This window comes from Thamnophis sirtalis, unplaced genomic scaffold (genome assembly GCF_051295495.1).
Source record: "Thamnophis sirtalis isolate CommonGarterSnake01/CBP01778 unplaced genomic scaffold, rThaSir2_p1.2 scaffold_2, whole genome shotgun sequence".
NCBI classification, from domain to species: domain Eukaryota; kingdom Metazoa; phylum Chordata; class Lepidosauria; order Squamata; family Natricidae; genus Thamnophis; species Thamnophis sirtalis.
Genome location: NW_028261382.1, coordinates 52,073,068 through 52,098,121, shown reverse-complemented (window position 1 = coordinate 52,098,121; position 25,054 = coordinate 52,073,068). Strand labels below are relative to the sequence as shown.

The 25,054-nt window shown below is 45.6% G+C and overlaps 1 protein-coding gene across 1 annotated transcript; it reads left to right on the top strand.

The window, feature by feature from the left end:
• The first annotated feature begins 2,304 nt into the window (after window positions 1-2,304).
• P2RX7 (purinergic receptor P2X 7) lies at window positions 2,305-24,408 on the top strand. Its single transcript, XM_087705511.1, has 13 exons — window positions 2,305-2,495; window positions 6,013-6,145; window positions 7,543-7,614; window positions 10,509-10,581; window positions 10,711-10,807; window positions 15,618-15,698; window positions 16,161-16,290; window positions 17,804-17,940; window positions 18,795-18,888; window positions 19,561-19,626; window positions 20,503-20,619; window positions 22,425-22,523; window positions 23,581-24,408. Exons 1-13 carry the CDS (start codon window positions 2,371-2,373, stop codon window positions 24,061-24,063), a joined length of 1,707 nt encoding a protein of 568 aa, XP_087561637.1. The 5' UTR covers window positions 2,305-2,370; the 3' UTR covers window positions 24,064-24,408.
• The last annotated feature ends 646 nt before the right edge of the window (window positions 24,409-25,054 follow it).

The following is a 25,054-nucleotide window of genomic DNA, read 5'->3' as shown; positions in this document are numbered from 1 at the left end:
CCAGAATTCATCAGCCAGACGTGATGGCTGGCTAGGGAATTCTGGGAATTGAAGTCCACAAGTCTTAAAAGTTGCCACACTCACTGTACCTACCAGTTTCCTACCAAGATGCAAAGGGAAACACCTCTCCTTCCCATGAACTCTGATCTGCACCAACATCCAGAGAGAGAGGAGAGTTGAGTTGAATTCCTTATTGGCCAAGTGTGATTGGACACACAATTTGTCTTTGATGTCTATGCTTTCAGTGTAAATAAAAAGACAAGATACAAGGAGGGAAGGAAGGAGAGAAGAAAGGAGGGAATGTAGGAGAGAAGGAAGGAGGAAAGGAAGGGGGAAAGGAAGGAGAGAAGGAGAAAAGAAAGGAGGGAAGGAAGGAGGGAAGGAGAAAAGGAGGGAGGGAAGGAAGGGTAGGAGAGAAGAAACGAGGGAAGGAAAGAGGGAGGGAAGAAGAAGTAGGACCGTTGTAAGATAAGATGGATCTAGGGGATGATAAAAAAGCAATCTTCAAGTATATTGTCAACAGTAGGGAAAAATTGTTATAAATACATATTATTAATAACAGTTATGAGATCATATAATTGTGAATGTATATATGAGATTGATAAAAAATAAAAAAAGACAAGATATGTTTGGTCAAAGAATCATCAGGTACAACCCTTAATGATAGTCACAGGATACAAATAAGCAATCAGGAAACAATATCCATATAAATCGTAAGGATACAAGCAACAGAGTTACAGTCCTAAGTGGGAGGAGATGGGTGATAGGAACGATGAGAAGACTAATGGTAATAGTAATGCAGACTTAGTCAATAGTTTGACAGTGGGGAGGGAATTATTTGTTTAGCAGAGTGAGGGCGTTAGGGGAAAAACTCTCCTTGTGTCCAGTTGTTCTGGTGTGCAGTGCCCTATAGCATCGTTTTGAGGGTAGGAGTTGAAACAATTGATGTCCAGGATGTGATGGGTTTGTAAATATTTTCACAGCCCTCTCTTTGACTCGTGCAGTGTGCAGATCCTCAATGGAAGGCAGTTGGTAGTAATTGTTTTTTCCTGCAGTTCTGATTCTCCTCTGAAGTCCGTATCTGTCCTGTTGGGTTTCAGAGCCAAACCAGACAGTGATGGAGGTGCAGATGATGGACTCAACCATTCCTCTGTAGAATGGAATCAGCAGCTTTTTGGAGAGTTTGAGCTGAATGTTGAATGTTTGAATGTTGAATGTTTATTTTATTTATATGCCGCCCTCCTTTTCCCCCCAAAGGGGACTCAGGGCGGCTCACAACTCAACCAAGGGTGAGGGATGCAGACAAAAATTAAAACGACACGCAACAATACATAACTTAAAACACACAAGAGTCATACCATTCAAGAAGGGGGTAGAAGCTTTTTAGCCCCGGGCCTGTCGGAACAGCCAGGTTTTAAGGGCTTTGCGGAAGGCCTGGAGGGTGGTGAGGGTTCGAATCTCCACGGGGAGCTCGTTCCAGAGGGCCGGAGCGGCCACAGAGAAGGCTCTCCTCCGGGTAGTCGCCAGTCGGCATTGGCCGGCGGATGGAATTCGGAGGAGGCCCAATCTGTGGGATCTAATCGGTCTAGTGGAGGTGATTGGCAGCAGGCGGTCTCTCAAATACCCAGGTCCTTGAGAGTTGATGCAGAAAGAACATTCTTTGCTTTTTGGATGACATTCCTGATGTTTAGGTCTTGAGATATGATAGAAGCTAGAAATGAGAAGGTCTCTACGGTTGATCCTGTGTTGTCTAGTATTGTAAGAGGTGGTTGGATGGGAGAGTTTCTCCCAAAGTCTACATTTGATTTGAATGACAGTTCAAAGCAAACACTTTTAATGAACAGAACACTTTTTAGCAAATAAAACACTTTTTCTATAGCAATAGCAGTAGACTTATATACCGCTTCATAGGCCTTTCAGGCCTCTCTAAGTGGTTTACAGAGAGTCAGCATATTGCCCCCAACAACAATCTGGGTCCTCATTTTACCCACCTCGGAAGGATGGAAGGCTGAGTCAACCCTGAGCCGGTGAGATTTGAACCGCTGACCTGCTGATCTAGCAGTAGCCTGCAGTGCTGCATTTAACCACTGCGCCACCTTGGCTCATCTTTTGACAGCTCCCTCTCCTGACAAGCCTGAATAAAGAGATTGGGGGTGCGGGTGGGTGGGGAGGCAGGAAACCGGGCATGAGATCCTCCAGTCATTTTGGAGAAAGGAATTGTCAGCCTTTCATTTCCTCCGCTGCTACACGCCTTTTTAAGATTTGCGGGCTTGTGGTTTTTCATTGTTCTTCCTGTCCCTGGAGGGCTGAGGAGCTGCACGGTTTTTTTCTGAAAGCTGGAAGAGAGATATTTTTCCTCCCTCTTCCAGGATGGTAGCCTGCTCGAGCTTCAGGAGCGTGTTCGAATATGAAACGAACAAAGTTGTGCGTATTTACAGCGTTTGGTACAGCAGCGTAAAGTGGGCAATCCACTTTCTGGTTTTCCTGTATGTTAGGTAAGTTTGAAAAGGGGAGATTTGGGTAAATCAGTGGGGAAGGGAGGCTTGCCCGGAGGGGGGGGATTGAATTGCTGGGTATCCCCTCTCCCCTCTTAAATAAGAGTTTGCAGTCAAAAATTTCAGTTACAATGTGGAATTGGCTAAGTGGGAAAAACTTTGGATACTGAATCAACTAGCAACGGCTAAGGCGTATAAATAAAATCTTTATAAGATGTTCTACAGATGGCATCTCCCTCCAGCACGGCTCTCCAAAATGTTTAAAAACCTGGCCCCAAATTGTTGGAAGTGTAAAAAAAAAAACACCAGGCACTTTTTATCATATGTGGTGGATGTGCAATGAGGCAAAAAAAATATATTGGAAAATGATTAAATCCTGGTTAGAACAGATGGCGGAAGACTAAATCTTGTTTAAACCGGGAATTTTTCTCCTAGGTATAATACCGGAGGGGTTTAAGAAAGATACACTTTATTTAATTATACATGTACTAACTGCGGCGCGCGTAACTTATTATGCACAATATTGGAAAAAAGAAAACACACCATCAGAGCTAGATATAATCAGAAAAGTGTTGGCCTGCGCAGAAGCAGAAAGGCTCACTCTTGAACTTAAAAATAAAGGAGAATCGGAATATTTTGAAGTCTGGAATAGATTTTATGACTGGTATAAGGCAAGGTGATAAGACTGGAACAAATATATATATTGTGATTGGACAGAAGGATAGAGAATGTATTAAGTAGGCTAATTGTCAATAGTTGTGATTAGCTGTATGTAATGTGAATGTATGGTCACTTTGACTTCATTGTTTTAAATGTAAAAAAATAAAAATATATTGAAAATAAATTGAGTGTAAAAGCCACCGTTTTGATAGGGATTTTCCATCAACCAACTTCCTCTGATCCACCAACATGGAAGTTTTTTAAGATCTTGTGAATTAAAAAAAAAAGCCAAGGATTTTTGGTGCCAGATAAAGATATAGTTGGAAGAGATCGTTAGACCAAAAGATAGATTTAAAACCAGAACTATTCTTATTGGGAATAATGAAAGAAAAACACAGTAAAGGAGTGACATATTTAATGCGGCATGTGTTAACCGCACCCAGATTGGCATATGCACAACGTTGGGAGGGGGGGAGAAACAGAGATGCCCCCACCAAAGAAGAGGTAATAAAGGAAATTTTGGATCTGTGCAGAAATGGACGGACTGACACTAGAAATCAAAAATAGAGACGAGATGGAATATTATGAAATTTGGAACAAGCATCAATGGTTGGAAATGAGGAAAAGGAGTCATAACGTAACATTTTGGGGAACTATAAAACTGGAACTGGATAATGCATAGATAAATATATAAAGGAGGATAGGGGATGTGTTAATAAGATTAATGTAGCTATGCACGATAAGTAGAAGTTTTATTTGTTGTTGTGTTAAAATATGTATGGAAATGACGAAGCCAGAAAGAGCGCTCTCTGTCCAATGTTATTAATATTTATTCAATCAAAAAAAAAACTTTAAAAAAAAAGATGTTGTGAATACAGGGTACAGAATACAGAATAATTCGAGTTGGAAGGGACCTTGGAGGTCTTCTAGTCCAACCCCCTGTTCCAGCAGGAGAAGAGATGCTTTCTTCCACCCCTCCCCCACTTTGCTGCCCCGAATATAATAGAGAAATTGTTGGAAATCTTTTGCGGTGGAAAAATCTCGCATATTCGTTTTAAACTTTCTCATGTTGCATGTTGAGGATTGTATTGTTGCAGTGACTTCTGATGGACGTGAGTTGAACCGAAAGTGGAAAGAATGGATTTTTTTTTTGAAGGAGAGTCACCGTTGAAGGAAGTGGGTTCTCCGACCGGAGACACTTTCTCCCTTGAGTGGAGCAAAAGAAAGGCTGGAATGATCCAGAGATCTTTTTTCCCCCAGCTTCCAAGGGGAAGTTGTTTTCAGCCAGCTAGCAGAGGACAAGTGCGGCTTTGTGACTTTGGCTTGTGAACTTTCCACCCACACGGAATAAATATTCTGATGTAAGCGGTCATTTTGAAAGACCAAGCGTCACTCTGGCTTTTGGTCCAGTCCAAATGAATAAATAACAAATCTAGGAATCTTGTTACGTTAGCAATAGAAGAGAGGATTTGGTAGCTCACGGAGGGGCTGTGGGGTCCTTGGTGGTCTCCGAGCTGGGTGGTTTTTCCCTGCAGGCGTTTCATGACCCAACGGGGGAACAGCATCAGGGCTAGAAGGGGAGTGGGTTTGCAGAGAGGAGGAGGAGGAGGACTGTGGGGTCCTTGGTGGTCTCTGAGCTTTCTGGTTTTCCTTGCAGACGTTTCGTGACCAAACTAGGGAACATCATCAGTGCTAGAAGGGAATGGGGTAATGCAGAGAGGAGGGGCATTGTAGGGTCCTTGGTGCTCTCTGAGCTTGGTGGTTTTTCATGCAGGCGTTTCATGACCCAACTGGGGAACAGCATCAGTGCTAGAAGGGGAGTGGGTTTGCAGAGAGGAGGAGGAGGAGGAGGAGGAGGAGGAGGAGGAGGAGGAGGAGGAGGAGGAGGAAGAAGACTGTGGGGTCTTTGGTGCTCTCTGAGTTTGCTTGTTTTCTTGCAGACTTCTCATGACCCAACTAGGTAACGTCATCAGTGCTAGAAGGGAGTGGGGTTTGCAGAGAGGAAGAGAAGGAAAGGAAAAGTGGAGAAGGAGAAGGAGGAGGAGGAGGGAGAACGACTGTGGGGTCTTTGGTGCTCTCTGAGTTTGCTTGTTTTCTTGCAGACTTCTCATGACCCAACTAGGGAACATCATCAGAGTTAGAAGGGAGTGGGGTTTGCAGAGAGGAAGAGAAGGAAGAGGAAAAGGAGGAGGAGAAGGAGGAGGAGGAGGACAAAGAGGAAGAGGAGGAGGACTGTGGGGTCCTCTCTGAGTTTGCTTGTTTTCTTGCAGACTTCGCATGACCCAACTAGGTACCATCATCAGTGCTAGAAGGGAGTGGGGTTTGCAGAGAGGAGGAGGAGGAGGAGGACTGTGGGGGCCTTGATCCTCTCTGAGCTTGGTGGGTTTTCTTGCAGATGTTTCATGACCCAACTAGGGAACATCATCCGTGCTGGGAGGGAGTGGGGTTTGCAGAGTGGAGGAAGGAGAAAGGGAGGAGGAGGAGGAGGAAGAAGAAGAGGAGGAGAAAATGAATGTGGGGTCCTTGGTGGTCTCTGAGCTTGGTGGTTTTCTTGCTGACGTTTCATGACCCAGCTAGGGAACATCATCAGTGCTAGAAGGGCGTGGGTTTTGTGAAAAAGAGGAGGAGGAGGAGGAGGAGGAGGAGGAGGAGGAGGAGGAGGAGGAGGAGGAGGAGTAGAACAATGGCTGTGGGGTCCCTGGTGCTCTCCGAGCTCGCTTAAAATGTTTTACTGAAGCAAGATCCGTTTCACTTCGAAAGGACGATCGAGAGATTCCCAAACCTCACTTCTCCCCTCCGTGAAACGGGCCCAAGACAAAACCCTCCCGCTCAAACCTTTTCCACTGTGTCTCTCCAGCATTGTCCTGTTTGCCGATCGGCGCTATCAGAAGAAAGATTCGGTCATCAGCTCAGTGCACGCGAAGGTGAAGGGGGTGTCCCAGGCTGACGGAAGGGTTTGGGATACAGCCGAATACACCATCCCTGGGCAGGTGAGTCCTTTTTCGAGAAGGAAAAGAAACCAATCAGATGAAGCAGCGAAAAGCGAACAGGTTGATGAGCTTGAAAGTTGCATTAGAAAAGTCTCCCCTGCTGCTACCATAACCGTGACCCCAAATTTCTCCTAGAATTCTTGGAGGACACCCTTCTTTCTCTTCCCCTAAATCAGGGATCAGCAACCCTTCAGCTCCGGAGCCGCATGTGGCTCTTTCATCCCTCTGCTGCGGCTCCCTGTTGCTCAAAATACGCGTCACCGCCACCCATGGGCGACAGTCGCCGGCACGTGATTTATCGAAGAACGATTAAATCCAAGTTTCAGAAGCCGATGGAATGTTTAATTCAACTGCGTATACTAGTTTCGTGGCCGCTTAGGAAATAATCAGGCGGTGGGGAGAGTTTTGTGGGTCCCGGTGTTTTCTTTTGTTGAAAGAAATGTCCTTCTGGGTTCGGCTCCAAGTGGGGGAAAAAACACTGGAGACACGGAGGCTGCTTGGAAAGATGGTTTATTGGTGGACAGGGCCACATGGCTTGAGCCCCGAACAGAAAAGGGGATCACATGCTTCAATGTTGGTGGAGAAGAAGAGAAGGGCTGAGGGAGGGGCTTGCTAGGCTTTTTATAACCTGTTCAGTCCCACCTCTCTGTTTCCTGTTCCTGTGTAAGAAATGTATTCTGATTGGTTGTCAGACTCCCATGGTGTGCCATGCAGGGGGCTACCCGCTAGGCTGTGTTTTTGAATCCAAGTATGAGTTCTCAGATGCCATGTGGAGAGTTGAGTAATATCCCTTCCCCCTACAGCTGCAGTGGAGAAGTCTTTATCATGTAAAGTGGGCTTCTCAATGGCCTATTGACAAAGTGGGGATGAGCAGGAAGCTACAGGCAACTATCCTGTCTTTTAAAGCGTGTTTCTTTCTTTTCACATCCAGAGAAATATTCTGCCTTTTCAATATTTCCTAGGATATTTCATTTTTTTCTGGGAGAGGGCTGGATGATAACTTCCCACCGTAAGTAAGTAAGTAAGTAGGGATGTCCAATCTGGGCACATTTAAGCCCTGTAGACTTCAACTCCCAGAATTCCTCAGCCAGACGTGATGGCTGGCTGGGGAATTCTGGGAATTGAAGTCCACAAGTCTTAAAAGACTTTCCCCACTTTTCAGTGGGAAATGAGTCCAAATGGCTCCTTGAGTGTTTAAGGTTGCCGACCCCTGCCCTAAATTTTTAGTGAGAAAAAAAAGACAATCCTCAATCCTCTTCATGGCCGGGCGTTCTCGTCCCGTTGGGGTTCTTTTCGAAGGAATCCACGTACTGTCTTGGATTCGTTGTGATTGATTTGTTTTTTTTTCCAGCAGGCTAAATGAATTCTCTTTTTCCCTTCTCTTTTCGTCCATGTAGGGCGTGAATTCCTTTTTTGTGCTGACGAATATCATCAGGACCGAAAACCAGGTTCAAGCCCTTTGCCCCGAGGTACCAGCGTTTCATACCTGCTTTATTTGTTTTTAATTATATTAAGTTTACCAAGAGCTAAGATGCGAAAATAAACATGGAAATAGTGAGAAAATTAGGAGAGAGGAAAAAGAGAAGAGTAAAATTCAGAATTTCAAATTCAAATTTAATGGATTTATATGCGGCCCAATCCCGAAGGACTCCGGGCGGCTTACAGGGTTCCACCACAAAACCGCGTTCGACTAAAGGGCGCTCGACGAAACCGCGTAGCTGACGTCATCACAGCGCGACAACAGCGCGGAGAAAAAAGCACGCTGTAAACGCTAAACCTAAAATTAACCCCTAAACCTAAGCCTAACCCCCGTAAACCTAAACCTAACCCTAAACCTAACCCTTAACCTAACCCTTAACCTAATCCTAAACCTAACCCTAACCCTTAACCTAACCCTAAACCTAACCCTAACCCTTAACTTAACCCTAAAAGTAACCCTAAACCTAATCCTAACCCTAAACCTAACCCTAACCCTTAACCTAACCCTAACCCTTAACCTAACCCTAAACCTAACCCTTAACCTAACCCTAAACCTAATCCTAACCCTTAACCTAACCCTTAACCTAACCCTTAACCTAATCCTAACCCTAACCCTTAACCTAACCCTAAACCTAATCCTAACCCTTAACCTAATCCTAAAAGTAACCCTAAACCTAATCCTAACCCTAACCCTTAACCTAACCCTAACCCTAACCCTAACCCTTAACCTAACCCTAAAAGTAACCCTAAACCTAATCCTAACCCTAAACCTAATCCTAACCCTTAACCTAACCCTAAACCTAATCCTAATCCTAATCCTAACCCTTAACCTAACCCTAACCCTAACCCTAACCCTTAACCTAACCCTAAACCTAACCCTAAACCTAACCCTTACCTTAAGTTGAATCGGCTTGCTTTCAAAGCGCTATTTAAAGCGCCCTTCTTTCTCCGCGCTCGCTGTTGTCGCCCTGTTGATGACGTCAGCGACGCGGTTTCATTGGGCGCGCTTTAGTCGAGCGCGGTTTTGTCGTGCCACGGGCTTACAGAAATGCAACTCTAAAAAGGATAAAAATTAAAAACAGAGAAGTAAAAGCAGATTAAAAAAAAAAAGTAAGAAGTGCCGTTTAGAAATGGGGGGAAAATAAGAAAGATAAAGTGACCTTGGAGTCTTTTTAGCTCAGAGATAGTAAAATGACATTACAAATGTAAACTTTTTACGAACAAAGGCAAACTCTTTTAAAGCAAACTTTAATTTTTTTTTTTTTACTTTTATGCACTAATAAGATATTGGCCATTTCTATAGCAAACCTTTTCAATCAGCAAAACCCAAAGTGAAACAGGCTATTTTGGGCAAAGGTATTTATATTTAATTTGAAATCATTTCTACGGATACAGTAATGTACTGGCTTGTGCGTCCCACCCACTTTCCTGGTTTTTGAACAGTGGGAAACAGGTTGTAACTAGTCCCAATGTTTTTCTTGGCAAGATTTCTTTTTTTACTTTTTTATTCCCTTTCCATCAGCTAGAAAATGGGTGAGTAAGCTCCAAGCTATGTCAGTTTCTTAACTGTTTGCCAGTTGGCTGTGGAAAGCAAGGGCGTTTTTGTGAATTGCAGGGGAACTAAACAGAACGCCAATCTGTGGCAAATAGATGGGGAAGAAATGGAGGGAGTGACAGATTTGATTTTCCTGGGCTCCAAGATCACCGCAGATGGGGACGGCAGCCAAGGAATCAAAAGACGCTTGCTCCTGGGGAGGAAAGCTACGGCAAATCTAGACAGCATCCTAAAAAGCAGAGATATCACCCTGCCAACAAAAGGGTGCATAGCCACGGCTGTGGTTTTTCCCAGTTGCCATGGATGGTTGTGAAGGTTGAACCCTAAGGAAGGTTGAGCGCCAAAGAATGGAGGCCTTTGAGCTCTGGTGCTGGAGAAGAAGACTCCTGCATTGAGTCCCTTGGACTGCAAGGCCATCCAACCGGTCAGTCCTAGAGGAGATCAACCCTGACTGCTCTTTAGAAGGCCAGATCCTGAAGAGGAAACTCAAAGACTTTGGCCACCTGATGAGAAGGAGGAAGGACTCCCTGGAGAAGAGCCTCATGCTGGGAACGATGGAGGGCAAAAGAAGAAGAAGGGGACGGCAGAGAAGGAGGTGGCTGGATGGAGTCACCGAAGCAGCCGGCCTGAGCTTCAATGGACTCCAGAGGATGGGAGAGGACAGGAAGGCCTGGAGGAACGTGGTCCATGGGGGTCGCGATGGGTCGGACACGACTTCGCAACTAACAAGAACAACAATTAGAATCAACTCAACGTGTTCGCAGAAGGAATCCAACCTTGGTAACTTTAAGGCCTGTGGTCTTTAGTTCCCAGAATTCTCCAGCCAATCATGCTAGCTGAGGGATTCTGGGAGTTGAAGTCCCCAGGTCTTAAAGTTGCCAAGGTTGGACATCCCTGCTTTACAGAATTTGCAGAGGTGAAGAAATGGCATCAGGATTTATGACTTATGAATTTTCAGGGGCTTCCGTTCTCATTCCGTCCTGACTTCAGGTAACCAAGGAGTTGTGAATAGGCTCATAAAATATTTCTGAGCTGGAGGACCGTGTAAATTTAAACCGAAGAGGCTTGGGCTGTTTTTAGAAATGTTGTGTTCATTTTCAGATCTCAATCTCAAAACCTCAAATGTTGTCCATGGGGTCGCGATGGGTCGGGCTTGACTTCGCAACTAACAACAACAGGGAAAATAGAATCTGGATGCAACTTGTTAGGAGAGAGAGAGAGAGAGACGGATAAGCTTAAAAAGCTGAGGTTGTGATTTTGGAAGGCTGAAATGGAATTTTGTTCTGGATGTGCTCCCTCCCTCCCCCCCCCCCCGTTTTATGCTTTCAGTTTCCCCTTGCCAAAGCGGTGTGCACTACCGACAGAAGCTGCACTAAAGGCCGAGTGGACCCGCAGGGGAACGGTAAGTGAGATTCCTTTTTGCCCTGGCCTTTGGGAATCCCTCTCCGGCGAAAAGTTTGGTCTCCAGGTGACGGTCCTTGATGTGATGGCTGTTTGTGTGTGTGTGTGTGTTTGTCTCTTCCCTTAATAGGCATCCAGACGGGGAAGTGTGTGAAATATAACAGCACCGTCAACACGTGCGAAGTCTCGGCTTGGTGTCCCGTGGAGTCGGCCAAAACCGCCCCAGCGTAGGTGCATTTCTTAGCTGCTCCTCCCTCCTGTTTTAGTCCATTAGTCTTAGGATTCTGGGAGTTGAAGTCAATAAGTCTTAGAATTCTGGAAGTTGAAGCCCACAAGTCTTAGGATTCTGGGAGTTGAAGTCCATAGGTTTTAGGATTCTGGGAGTTGAAGTCCATAAGTCTTAGAATTCTGGGAGTTGAAGTCCATAAGTCTTAGGATTCTGGGAGTTGAAGTCCACAAGTCTTAGAATTCTGGGAGTTGAAGTCCATAAGTCTTAGAATTCTGGGAGTTGAAGTCAATAAGTCTTAGAATTCTGGGAGTTGAAGTCCATAAGTCTTAGGATTCTGGGAGTTGAAGTCAATAAGTCTTAGAATTCAGGGAGTTGAAGTCCATAAGTGTTAGAATTCTGGGAGTTGAAGTCCATAAGTCTTAGGAGTCTAGGAGTTGAAGTCCATAAGTCTTAGGATTCCGGGAGTTGAAGTCCATAAATCTTAGAATTCCGGGAGTTGAAGTCCACAAGTCTTAGAATTCTGGGAGTTGAAGTCCACAAGTCTTAGAATTCTGGGAGTTGAAGTCCATAAGTCTTAGGGTTCTGGGAGTTGAAGTCCATAAGTCTTAGAATTCAGGGAGTTGAAGTCCATAAGTCTTAGAATTCTGGGAGTTGAAATCCACAAGTCTTAGAATTCTGGGAGTTGAAGTCAATAAGTCTTAGAATTCTGGGAGTTGAAGTCCACAAGTCTTAGGATTCTGGGAGTTGAAGTCCATAAGTCTTAGGATTCCGGGAGTTGAAGTCCATAAGTCTTAGGATTCCGGGAGTTGAAGTCCACAAGTCTTAGGATTCTGGGAGTTGAAGTCCATAAGGCTTAGGATTCCGGGAGTTGAAGTCCACAAGTCTTAGGATTCTGGGAGTTGAAGTCCATAAGTCTTAGGATTCCGGGAGTTGAAGTCCATAAGTCTTAGGATTCCGGGAGTTGAAGTCCATAAGTCTTAGGATTCTGGGAGTTGAAGTCCATAAGGCTTAGGATTCCGGGAGTTGAAGTCCATAAGGCTTAGGATTCTGGGAGTTGAAGTCCATAAGTCTTAGGATTCCGGGAGTTGAAGTCCATAAGTCTTAGGATTCCGGGAGTTGAAGTCCATAAGTCTTAGGATTCCGGGAGTTGAAGTCCACAAGTCTTAGAATTCTGGGAGTTGAAGTCCATAAGTCTTAGAATTCTGGGAGTTGAAGTCAATAAGTCTTAGAATTCTGGGAGTTGAAGTCCATAAGTCTTAGGATTCTGGGAGTTGAAGTCAATAAGTCTTAGAATTCAGGGAGTTGAAGTCCATAAGTGTTAGAATTCTGGGAGTTGAAGTCCATAAGTCTTAGGAGTCTAGGAGTTGAAGTCCATAAGTCTTAGGATTCCGGGAGTTGAAGTCCATAAATCTTAGAATTCCGGGAGTTGAAGTCCACAAGTCTTAGAATTCTGGGAGTTGAAGTCCACAAGTCTTAGAATTCTGGGAGTTGAAGTCCATAAGTCTTAGGGTTCTGGGAGTTGAAGTCCATAAGTCTTAGAATTCAGGGAGTTGAAGTCCATAAGTCTTAGAATTCTGGGAGTTGAAATCCACAAGTCTTAGAATTCTGGGAGTTGAAGTCAATAAGTCTTAGAATTCTGGGAGTTGAAGTCCACAAGTCTTAGGATTCTGGGAGTTGAAGTCCATAAGTCTTAGGATTCTGGGAGTTGAAGTCCATAAGTCTTAGGATTCCGGGAGTTGAAGTCCATAAGTCTTAGGATTCCGGGAGTTGAAGTCCATAAGTCTTAGGATTCCGGGAGTTGAAGTCCATAAGTCTTAGGATTCCGGGAGTTGAAGTCCACAAGTCTTAGGATTCTGGGAGTTGAAGTCCATAAGTCTTAGGATTCCGGGAGTTGAAGTCCATAAGTCTTAGGATTCCGGGAGTTGAAGTCCATAAGGCTTAGGATTCCGGGAGTTGAAGTCCATAAGGCTTAGGATTCTGGGAGTTGAAGTCCATAAGTCTTAGGATTCTGGGAGTTGAAGTCCATAAGTCTTAGGATTCCGGGAGTTGAAGTCCATAAGTCTTAGGATTCCGGGAGTTGAAATCCACAAGTCTTAGAATTCTGGGAGTTGAAGTCAATAAGTCTTAGAATTCTGGGAGTTGAAGTCCACAAGTCTTAGGATTCTGGGAGTTGAAGTCCATAAGTCTTAGGATTCTGGGAGTTGAAGTCCATAAGTCTTAGGATTCCGGGAGTTGAAGTCCATAAGTCTTAGGATTCCGGGAGTTGAAGTCCATAAGTCTTAGGATTCCGGGAGTTGAAGTCCACAAGTCTTAGGATTCTGGGAGTTGAAGTCCATAAGGCTTAGGATTCCGGGAGTTGAAGTCCACAAGTCTTAGGATTCTGGGAGTTGAAGTCCATAAGTCTTAGGATTCCGGGAGTTGAAGTCCATAAGTCTTAGGATTCCGGGAGTTGAAGTCCATAAGTCTTAGGATTCTGGGAGTTGAAGTCCATAAGGCTTAGGATTCCGGGAGTTGAAGTCCATAAGGCTTAGGATTCTGGGAGTTGAAGTCCATAAGTCTTAGGATTCCGGGAGTTGAAGTCCATAAGTCTTAGGATTCCGGGAGTTGAAGTCCATAAGTCTTAGGATTCTGGGAGTTGAAGTCCACAAGTCTTAGGATTCCGGGAGTTGAAGTCCATAAGTCTTAGGATTCCGGGAGTTGAAATCCACAAGTCTTAGAATTCTGGGAGTTGAAGTCAATAAGTCTTAGAATTCTGGGAGTTGAAGTCCACAAGTCTTAGGATTCTGGGAGTTGAAGTCCATAAGTCTTAGGATTCTGGGAGTTGAAGTCCATAAGTCTTAGGATTCCGGGAGTTGAAGTCCATAAGTCTTAGGATTCCGGGAGTTGAAGTCCATAAGTCTTAGGATTCCGGGAGTTGAAGTCCACAAGTCTTAGGATTCTGGGAGTTGAAGTCCATAAGGCTTAGGATTCCGGGAGTTGAAGTCCACAAGTCTTAGGATTCTGGGAGTTGAAGTCCATAAGTCTTAGGATTCCGGGAGTTGAAGTCCATAAGTCTTAGGATTCCGGGAGTTGAAGTCCATAAGTCTTAGGATTCTGGGAGTTGAAGTCCATAAGGCTTAGGATTCCGGGAGTTGAAGTCCATAAGTCTTAGGATTCCGGGAGTTGAAGTCCACAAGTCTTAGGATTCCGGGAGTTGAAGTCCATAAGTCTTAGGATTCCGGGAGTTGAAGTCCACAAGTCTTAGGATTCTGGGAGTTGAAGTCCATAAGTCTTAGGATTCCGGGAGTTGAAGTCCATAAGTCTTAGGATTCCGGGAGTTGAAGTCCATAAGGCTTAGGATTCCGGGAGTTGAAGTCCATAAGGCTTAGGATTCTGGGAGTTGAAGTCCATAAGTCTTAGGATTCTGGGAGTTGAAGTCCATAAGTCTTAGGATTCCAGGAGTTGAAGTCCATAAGTCTTAGGATTCCGGGAGTTGAAATCCACAAGTCTTAGAATTCTGGGAGTTGAAGTCAATAAGTCTTAGAATTCTGGGAGTTGAAGTCCACAAGTCTTAGGATTCTGGGAGTTGAAGTCCATAAGTCTTAGGATTCTGGGAGTTGAAGTCCATAAGTCTTAGGATTCCGGGAGTTGAAGTCCATAAGTCTTAGGATTCCGGGAGTTGAAGTCCATAAGTCTTAGGATTCCGGGAGTTGAAGTCCACAAGTCTTAGGATTCTGGGAGTTGAAGTCCATAAGGCTTAGGATTCCGGGAGTTGAAGTCCACAAGTCTTAGGATTCTGGGAGTTGAAGTCCATAAGTCTTAGGATTCCGGGAGTTGAAGTCCATAAGTCTTAGGATTCCGGGAGTTGAAGTCCATAAGTCTTAGGATTCTGGGAGTTGAAGTCCATAAGGCTTAGGATTCCGGGAGTTGAAGTCCATAAGGCTTAGGATTCTGGGAGTTGAAGTCCATAAGTCTTAGGATTCCGGGAGTTGAAGTCCATAAGTCTTAGGATTCCGGGAGTTGAAGTCCATAAGTCTTAGGATTCTGGGAGTTGAAGTCCACAAGTCTTAGGATTCCGGGAGTTGAAGTCCATAAGTCTTAGGATTCCGGGAGTTGAAATCCACAAGTCTTAGAATTCTGGGAGTTGAAGTCAATAAGTCTTAGAATTCTGGGAGTTGAAGTCCACAAGTCTTAGGATTCTGGGAGTTGAAGTCCATAAGTCTTAGGATTCTGGGAGTTGAAGTCCATAAGTATTAGGATTCCGGGAGTTGAAGTCCATAAGTCTTAGGATTCCGGGAGTTGAAGTCCATAAGTCTTAGGATTCCGGGAGTTGAAGTCCACAAGTCTTAGGATTCTGGGAGTTGAAGTCCATAAGGCTTAGGATTCCGGGAGTTGAAGTCCACAAGTCTTAGGATTCTGGGAGTTGAAGTCCATAAGTCTTAGGATTCCGGGAGTTGAAGTCCATAAGTCTTAGGATTCCGGGAGTTGAAGTCCATAAGTCTTAGGATTCTGGGAGTTGAAGTCCATAAGGCTTAGGATTCCGGGAGTTGAAGTCCATAAGGCTTAGGATTCTGGGAGTTGAAGTCCATAAGTCTTAGGATTCCGGGAGTTGAAGTCCATAAGTCTTAGGATTCCGGGAGTTGAAGTCCATAAGTCTTAGGATTCTGGGAGTTGAAGTCCACAAGTCTTAGGATTCTGGGAGTTGAAGTCCATAAGGTAGACACCCAATGCCCAGCCTTTTGAAGAGACTCCCCCACTTAAGATGATTAAATTGCCTAGGGGTCATCATGAATATTGAATAAGTGACTTGGATCTTTTCATCCTTCCAGGCCAGCCATTCTCGACAGCGCTGAGAATTTCACCGTGCTTATCAAAAACAACATCCACTTTCCAAAATTTGACTATACAAAGTAAGTGGTTCTCTGGGCTTAGGATGGCTGTATTTAAAAAGAGGATCCCTCCTGTTCCCTTTCTGGGAAATCGATCCCTGATTGGGATCATTTGCTGAGATGTGGTGCAGCTTCTAAAATCTGGGTTTCCAAGGGGAGACATGCAACAAAATGCAAATCAACGTCAAACCATTAAATTCCTGGAAGAGCATCTATGCTTGGTCTTCCGAGGTTCCTGCGCTTTATAAAATATAGATTTGTGTGGCTTTCACTGATCAAACTGCTCCCTTTCTGAATAATGCAACAGAACGGCAGAGTTGGAAGGGACCTTGGAGGTCTTCTAGTCCAGCCCACTTCTCAAGCAGAAGAACCTCTACCATTTTGGACAAAGGACTGCCCAACTTTGTCTTACGAACATCCAGAAGCCACAATTTCTGAAGGCAAGTCCTCCCACTGATTGATTGTTCTAATGGTTCCCTGCAGAAAAAATATTCCCCCGGAATTTAATATTTCCTGTACATACCACAAGCACAGAGCTCCGCTTTGCCCCATTTTTCGGCTGGGGGATATTCTTGGAGAGGCAGGAGAGAAGTTTTCAGAGATGGCCATTCAGGTAAGGTGGCACTTTGAAAGTGGCTAAAGGACGTTGATTTATTATTGGTTAATCTTTGGTGAGATTCACAGCCTTTGGGGCTGGTTAGTTGCTCCTAACCAAGAACCTAGGAACTGTTAAGGTAACGTCGGAGGATTTATTATTATTATACAATTGTATCACAGCGGCCAGTTGTTTCGCCGGATTTGGCATTGGTTACTAGTCGGGCCCCACCCAGGGGCCTAGGACGTCATAACGTATTTTCGTAATATGCGTGCAGATCCAAGCAGTGCGGCTTTTTGCATTTGACTGATGGTGATTTTGTCAATTTTTTAGCCTGTTTTAAATGTAATTCCAGTGCTTTTGGAATAGCACCCAGTGTGTCAATTACCACTGGAATTACCACTGCTGGTTTGTGCCATAATCGTTGAATTTCGATTTTTAAGTCCTGGTATCTTGCGATTTTTTCATGTTCCTTCTCGGCGACCCTGCTATCACCTGGTATTGCGATGTCTATGATTGTGACCTTGTTTTTCTCAACCAGTGTGATGTCTGGTGTATTATGCGCCAGTATTTTGTCGGTTTGTATACGGAAATCCCACAAGATCTTGACCATCTGATTTTCGGTGACTTTTTCAGGCTGATGTTCCCACCAGTTTGTTGCTGTTTTAATATTATAATTTTTGCACAAATTCCAATGGATCATTTATGCTACTGAATTGTGCCGCAATTTATAATCAGTCTGCTCGATTTTTTTACAGCAGCTGATTATTATTATGATGTGGTTAATCTTTGGTGAGATTTACAGCCTTTGGGGCTGGTTGGTAGCTCAACAGTTCGAGTCCTAACCAAGGACCTAGGAACTGTTAAGGATGTAAGTTGTTATTATTATTATTATTATTATTCTGCTGTTAGTTGGAAGAACTGAGTTAATAAGGGCAAAAGTGGAATTCCATTGTGAAAAGGAGAATCCAAACCAAATTTAAAGTTTTCTTCCTTTTTTCTTTTTTGAGAAATTTACAAGAGAAAGCTGTATAATGCAATATGTTCATGTGCAGAAATCCTATAAAATGAGGAAAAGTAGGAATGCTTATTTTCGCGGGACGCGGTGGCTCAGGGGCTAAGACTCTGAGCTTGTTGATCAGAAAGGTCAGCAGTTCAGCGGTTCGAATCCCTAGCGCCGCATAACGGAGTGAGCTCCCGTGACTTGTCCCGGCTTCTGCCAACCTAGCAGTTCGAAAGCACGTTAAAAAATGCAAGTAGAAAAATAGGGACCACCTTTGGTGGGAAGGGAACAGCGTTTCGTGCGTCTTCGGCGTTGAGTCATGCCAGCCACATGGCCACGGAGACGTCTTCGGACAGCGCTGGCTCTTCGGCTTTGAAACGGAGATGAGCACCGCCCCCTAGAGTTGGGAACGACTAGCAGATATGTGCATGGGGAAACTTTACCTTTATCTTAAGGAATGCTTGCTAAAAGTTCTCTCTCTCTCTCTCTGCCTTGCTCAAATTTACTTCTCTGACGATCTTCTCTTAGGGAGGCATCATTGGCATTGAAATTAACTGGGATTGTAACCTTGACAAATGGGGGTACCGTTGCAGCCCCAACTATGGTTTCCGGCGCCTGGATGACAAACGGACCAATGAAGCCTTATACCCTGGCTACAACTTCAGGTAATGGATATTCAAGTACTTGTGATTTTGAGGGATATCACAGATCAGGAGGGAGGATCTGTTATATTTTTCTACTTGATGATCATAATAGCAGAGTTGGAAGGGACCTTGGAGGTCTTCTAGTCCAACCCCCTGCCTAGGCAGGAAACCCTATACCGTTCCAGACAAATGGCTATCCAGCATCTTCTTAAAGGCTTCCAGTGTTGGAGCATTCACAACTTCTGGAGGCAACTTCTGTTCCACTGATTCATTGTTCTCACTGTCAGGAAATTTCTCCTGAGTTCTAAGTTGCTTCTCTCCTTGATTAGTTTCCACCCATTGCTTCTTGTTTTGCCCTCAGGTGCCTTGGAGGATAGTTTGACTCCCTCTTCTTTGGGGCAGCCCCTGAGATATCGGAAGACTGCTATCATCTCTCCCCTAGTCCTTCTTTAAGGCCATTAGAGTTGTGTTATTACAGCATGCTGGACATCCTGTGTTCGCTTCTAGCTTCCGTTGCAATGTTCTCTGAGATTCCCAACTATTCCTGCTGTGTCTCTGTGTCTCCTCATTCACTTTCCACTTTTCTTGACATGTGCTAGAAACTTCAGTGTAGGCAGTCCTCAACTCAACAGCCAGTTGTTTACTTACAGCAGCATTGGGGAAATGATTGACGGCTGGTCCTCGCACTTAGGACCGTCGTAGCATCCCTGCTGTCAGCAGATAGGATGCCACGGTCCCTTCTCAGTTCTTCTTCACCGTACTGATGATGCTACCTAGGCTGGTATTAAGACGTCTTCGGGAAAACCGTCAAGCTCAGAGGCCGCCGAAGAGTTGAATCCGGCACCGCAACCGTTCTTCCTGTCTCCTCGTTCTAGATTTGCCAGGTATTACAAGCAGCCAGGTGGAAAGGAGGAAAGGACCCTGATCAAAGCTTACGGCATCCGTTTTGACATCCTCATCTTTGGCACGGTAAACACCCCCTGGATTTCTGCCCTACGTCTTTATTTCCATTGAGAAAACCCCCACATCGTCCCAATGAGAAATACGTCCCGCTCCCCATGGGCAATTCCGTTCCGGGTGGGTTTGTAAGTGGGGTTGCTGGTGTGGAGATCCCAATTGGGGGTGTGTCTCTAGCAGCCCACGTGGAGAATTTAAATCTTTGTGAAGTCTTGATCCTGAATATTTCCTGCTCCCCTCTCCTTGTTGCTTGGAGGGGAAGGAAAACTTCCGTTGGTGGGATAATAGCAATAGCAGTTCGACTTATATACCGCTTCATAGGGCTTTCAGCCCTCTCTAAGTGGTTTACAGAGTCAGCATATCACCCCCCACAGTCTGGGTCCTCATTTCACCCACCTCGGAAGGATGGAAGGCTGAGTCAATCTTGAGCCGGTCAGATTAGAACCCCTGAACTGCAGATAACAGTCAGCTGAAGTGGCCTGCAGTACTGCACCCTAACCACTGCGCCACCTTGTAACGTAGTGGAATATAGTCTAGATTCCCAGAAAAGGAGGGGAGGGGCTGTGTTCCAGAGGACCAAAAGACAATGAAGATTACCATATTTTTCCATCTATAAGACGCCCCTCTGCATTTCCTCTAATGCGGCACCCCTTATGACATCATTTTTGCTCTCCTTTTCCAAAGGCCGGGAAGTTTGACATCTTTGAGATCGTGGTCTACATTGGGTCAGTCCTCTCCTACTTCGGCGTGGTAAGATGCTTTTCTACGGCTGGGTCTCGGGACGAATTCAAATGTGAAACGCCTGCCACGGTTGAATCGCCCCTTTCTTGCGTTGGGTTTTAAGGATGGGGGTCTTTATGCTGATATTTGGATGCCCACCTGTTCAAACCGAGGCTCCCTGAGAGCCTGAAGCGAACTCCTGGTCCCGACAAAAACCCCTTTGATTAATTGACTGTGAATTCTGCTCATTCCCATTCAGCAAAGTCTTTCAAGGGAGGATTTACGGTCACAGACCTCATCTGGCTTGGAGAGATGCCAGGCCAATATTTGCAAAACTTGGCAAGGAGCCTCGGAGAGTCACGAACCAATGAAGCGAACTAATGGTCTCCTGCAAACTCCACTCCCCTGTCGCTCCTCTTTTATTCCCTCTGGGAGGGGCCATTCACTGTCCACCTATGGCCTTCCTCCCAGGTTGACCCCTGTCCTTTAGCTGTTCCTTTCCTTTGGCCACTCTGCGCATGTGCACACTGGGAACAGGCTCCAGCTGATCCTCTGCCTCACTGATGTCTGACTCTGAAGGCAGCTGATAACTGTCGGACGGCCCTGGCCCCCTCTCTGCCTCCGACACAGAGCCCTCCGCAGAGCCTTCCCCAGACTCCAGGACTGGCCCAGGTTCCTCCCCAACCTCCTCATTGTCCGAATCTCCCACCAGCTCCGCTGTTGTGGCACAGGCCACAACACCACCTCAACCGTCTTGAAAAATAGCTTTGGATGCTTTTTCTGGCCGTCAGGCTTTGGCACGGTTCCAATTCCTGGGTCTCCAAATTCCAAAACCTTTCTATGAATCGTATTCTATGTTTAGGAGAACAGCCTTGTTACAATCCTCCCTGATTGTTGTCCTCACAGGCTCAGATAGCTGTGGATTGCCTGCTCACTGCTACGTGTTGCTGCTGCTGCAAACCTGATCCGGTGAAGGAGTATTATCGCAATAAGACGTTCCAGGAGGTGCTGGGACCAAGACGTGTAAGAGTTATCACTCAATGTGACACATGTTGTCGTCCCAGTGCAGGAGAAGGTCCCTGCTTAGCAGCGGGAGGGGATTTCAACTCTTCCCTTACAAAATGCACAGACCATGTTGTGGTTTTGATATCCCGTGGAGGGTTCCACCACAAAACCGCGTTCGACGAAACCGCGTAGCTGACGTCATCAACAGGGCGACAACAGTGCGGAGACAGAAGCACGCTGTAAACGCTAAACCTAAAATTAACCCCTAAACCTAAACCTAACCCCTCTAAACCTAATCCTAAACCTAACCCTAAACCTAATCCTAACCCTTAACCTAACCCTAAACCTAACCCTAAACCTAATCCTAACCCTTAACCTAACCCTAAACCTAATCCTAACCCTTAACCTAACCCTAAACCTAACCCTTAACCTAACCCTAAACCTAACCCTAACCCTAACCCTTAACCTAACCCTAACCCTAACCCTAACCCTTAACCTAACCCTAAACCTAACCCTAACCCTAACCCTTAACCTAACTCTAACTCTAACCCTAACCCTTAACCTAACCCTAACCCTAAACCTAAGCCTAACCCTTAACCTAACCCTAACCCTAACCCTAAACCTAACCCTAAACCTAACCCTTACCTTAAGTTGAATCGGCTTGCTTTCAAAGCGCTATTTAAAGCGCCCTTCTTTCTCCGCGCTGGCTGTTGTCGCCCTGTTGATGACGTCAGCAACACGGTTTAATCGGGCGCGGCTTAGTCGAGCGCGGTTTTGTCGTGCCACGCCCGTGGAGACCCATCCATGGTGGCCTATAAACCTACTAGAGATGGGTGATCCCTACATCTCCACTAACGGATTCAAGGCAATCTGGACAGTGATGGATAAATGCTTGTTACGTCATTACTGATGGGCAGCATCCGTGCAGCTCAGGGTTCAGCTGTGGGGTCCTGGGTGCTCTCTGAGCTTGTTGGCTTTCTCGCAGACATCTCATGGCCCAGCTTGGTTACATCATCAGTTGTAGAGGAGAGGGGGAGTTTGCAGAGAGGAGGAGGAGGAGGACTGTGAGATCTTTTTTTTTTTTTTACCTGCCTTGAAAATTTATTAAAAATCAAAGAATACAAAACTTCACATCAAAATATGTATTTTTAGCTTCCCACATTGTTATTACACACAAAAAGGAACATGATATTTTAGCAGTCATCCACAGAGGCGTAAAAGGTAACCAGCGTGACAGCCGTTGCAATTTATGGTTAATCGTGACTGAACGGGACATGATATCTGCTTAAGTTTGCCCTGCTTTTAAATGGAACTATTTAGAACATCAATATTTCAATAATGTAGATTCATAGTCAATATTTGCTAGTATGTAGAATGATTATAGGTTTATAATCAGCCCTTGAATGGTTTATTTCAAGTTTAGATCCCTTCCTATACCAAATTCTACTACGAGCCTTTTGTAAGGTTTGAAAAATAAACTAATAATAAAATAATCAATCCACTATCAAGCAGAGCTGAGACTGAGAGATCTTTAGTGCTCTCTGAGCTTAGTGGGTTTTTTAGACGTTTCATGACCCAGCTAGGCAACACCATCAGTGCTGGAATGGAGTGATATGATAGGCTTGCAGATCTGAGGCATGATGTGATATATATGCGGAATATCCTTCCCTCCCCCTTTTTGACATCCTGGGGAATAGTTTCCTTGCGTTGGTGCAAGGTGGAATCTTGAGCTGTTTTGTTCATCATTACGGAATATCACACCTATCCAGTAAAATACTAAATCTTATCTCCTTTTGGGGTTTCGTTGGCTGGGATCTGGACAGACTCTGTTCTACGTGACCTTTGTTGATGAGCCTGGCATCCTGATGATTGACAAGTTGTCCGAGACCAGTTTGCAGAACATCAAGGGCAGGATGATTGACGTGAGTTTGGGATCGCCTTTTTTATCGGGGTGTGTGCACAGGTATCGGCCAGGGTACCTGCCTAGGGATTTGTGAGTAGATTGAAAGCACCCAAGGCTCAAAGTCAACAGTTTAGTAACACACTAAAAGCTTGGATTGTCATGGTTGTGTTTCTCTTCTCCAGTGGCCACATTCACATTATAGAATAGAATAGAATAGAACAGAACAAAATAGAGGAAGAAGGAAGGAGAATAACCATCACCAACCAATATAGCAATAGTACTTACACTTATATACCGCTTTACAGTGCTTTTACAGCCCTCTCTCAGCGGTTTACAGAGTCAGCCTCTTGCCCCCAACAATCTGGGTCCTCATTTTACCCACCTCGGAAAGATGGAAGGCTGAGTCAACCTTGAGTCAGTCAGAATCGAACTGTTGGCAGTTGGCGGAATTAGCCTGCAATACTGCATTCTAAACAAGGAAGGAAGGAAGGAGGGAGGGAGGAGGGAAGGAAGGAAAGAAGGAAGCAATAGCAATAGAGTTATATACCACTTCACCTCCCTCTCTAAGCGGTTTACAGAGTCAGCCTCTTGCCCCCGACAATCTGGGTCCTCATTTGACCCACCTCGGAAGGATGGAAGACTGAGTCAACTTTGAGTCAGTCAGAATCGAACTGTTGGCAGTTGGCGGAATTAGCCTGCAATACTGCATTCTAAACAAGGAAGGAGGGAGGAGGGAGGGAAGGAAGGAAGGAAGGAAGGAAGGAAGGAAGGAAGGAAGGAAGGAAGGAAGGAAGGAAGGAAGGAAGGAAGAAAGATAGGAATACCAGTAGAGTTATATACCACTTCACAGTGCTTCACCGCCCTTTCTAAGCGGTTTACAGAGTCAGCCTCTTGCCCCCAACAATCTGGGTCCCCATTTTACTCACCAGGATGGAAGGCTGAGACCACCTGGAGCCTGGTGGGATTCGAACTGCCAAACTCCTGGCAGCTGGCAAGCAGCAGTAGCAGCCTGCACTCTAACCACTGCGCCACCGCGGCTCAGTGCGGTGATGCAATATGATGTTTTTCGCCAACAGAAGTCCCAAGGCGATTTCATGCCGTCTTCCCAACTTCCATATCGGGACCGGACCACGTCCCCGCAAAACCCGGAAGAGCTGCAGCTCCTCCAGAACCGAAGGGAGGGTCCTTGCTTCCGCGAACGTCCTTCTTGGTGCTGCTGTGGGAAGTGCCGTCCGGCAGACCCTTTCTGCGAACGGCTCTGCTGCCGAAAAACCGACGGAGCCTGCATCGCCGATTCACCTCTCTTTCAGCAGCTGGTCCTCTCTCGATCCGTGCTGGAGTTTGTTCTGCTCTATAAAGATCCCTTCTTGGATTTGCAAGGTTCCGGGGCCGCCAACAAGCCCTTCCGGCACTGCGCTTACGAGCGGTATATTCACTGGCGCTTTGGCGAGGGCGACCTGAGCTCCCGGGCTGTGATCCCCAATTGCTGCAGGTGGAGAATCAGAGATGCCTTTCCGAGCGAGAACGGGGAGTACCGCGGTTTTGGGAAGAGGAAGTAACCGTCGGTTGCACCTCTGCGTCGTGGCCGTAAGGGTGGATACCCGCCGGCGCCAATTAATTCTTTTTTCTCCTCCTGCTTTTCGGAATCTTGCCATTTGTGGTTCTGCCCTCATCTTGGCTCTTGAACTAGAGGATGTTAAGACCACTGCAGAAGTCACCAACCTTTCGGAGCTCAGGAATTGGAATTTATTGCATTTATATGCCGCCCTTTTCCCCGAAGGGGACTCAGGGCGGCTCACAATCCAAGTCAGGGAAGGGGGTACAGACAAGGGATAAAAAAGACGAACAGAACAATACACAATTTAAAAGCACACAACAACCATACCATTCGAGGGGGGGGGGGGCAAAAGCTCTTTAGCCCCAGGCCTGTCGAAACAGCCAGGTTTTAAGGGCTTTGTGGAAGGCCTGGAGGGTGGTGAGGGTCCGAATCTCCACGGGGAGTTCGTTCCAGAGGGTCGGAGCAGCCACAGAGAAGGCTCTCCTCCGGATAGTCGCCAGTCGGCATTGGCCGGCGGATGGAATTCGGACCACTAAATTCGTAATTTTAAATCCAGCAGACCGCTAATATGATTTAAAAAAAAAAACATAAATAAAATTGTAAAATAATGGGCCTAGTGAAGGGGGAGGCAGCCCTTCCCTTCCCCGGTCACCTCATGGCAGCTTGGCTACCTCCACCACCTCAAGAAACATAAGACCTCTCCGAAAATAAAAATTTTCAGAAAATAAGTCCGGGGAAAAAATGGCAATAAAACATAAAAAAATGTAAATAATGTCCAGATTTTTCTGCAGGCCACCAAAAGTGTCTCATGGACCACCAATTGGTGATCAATGGGCTATTGGATAAGATCAGAAGGGAGTGGAGTTTCGGTCAACCGTGAAAATCACCTTTGTGCCTCCTTTCCCCCTGCTCAGCCTTGCCTACCTCAGTGGGATATTAGGAGAAAGCCAGGATTGGGAAAATCGTCGAAAAGAGCCCAGTTTTCTCACGTT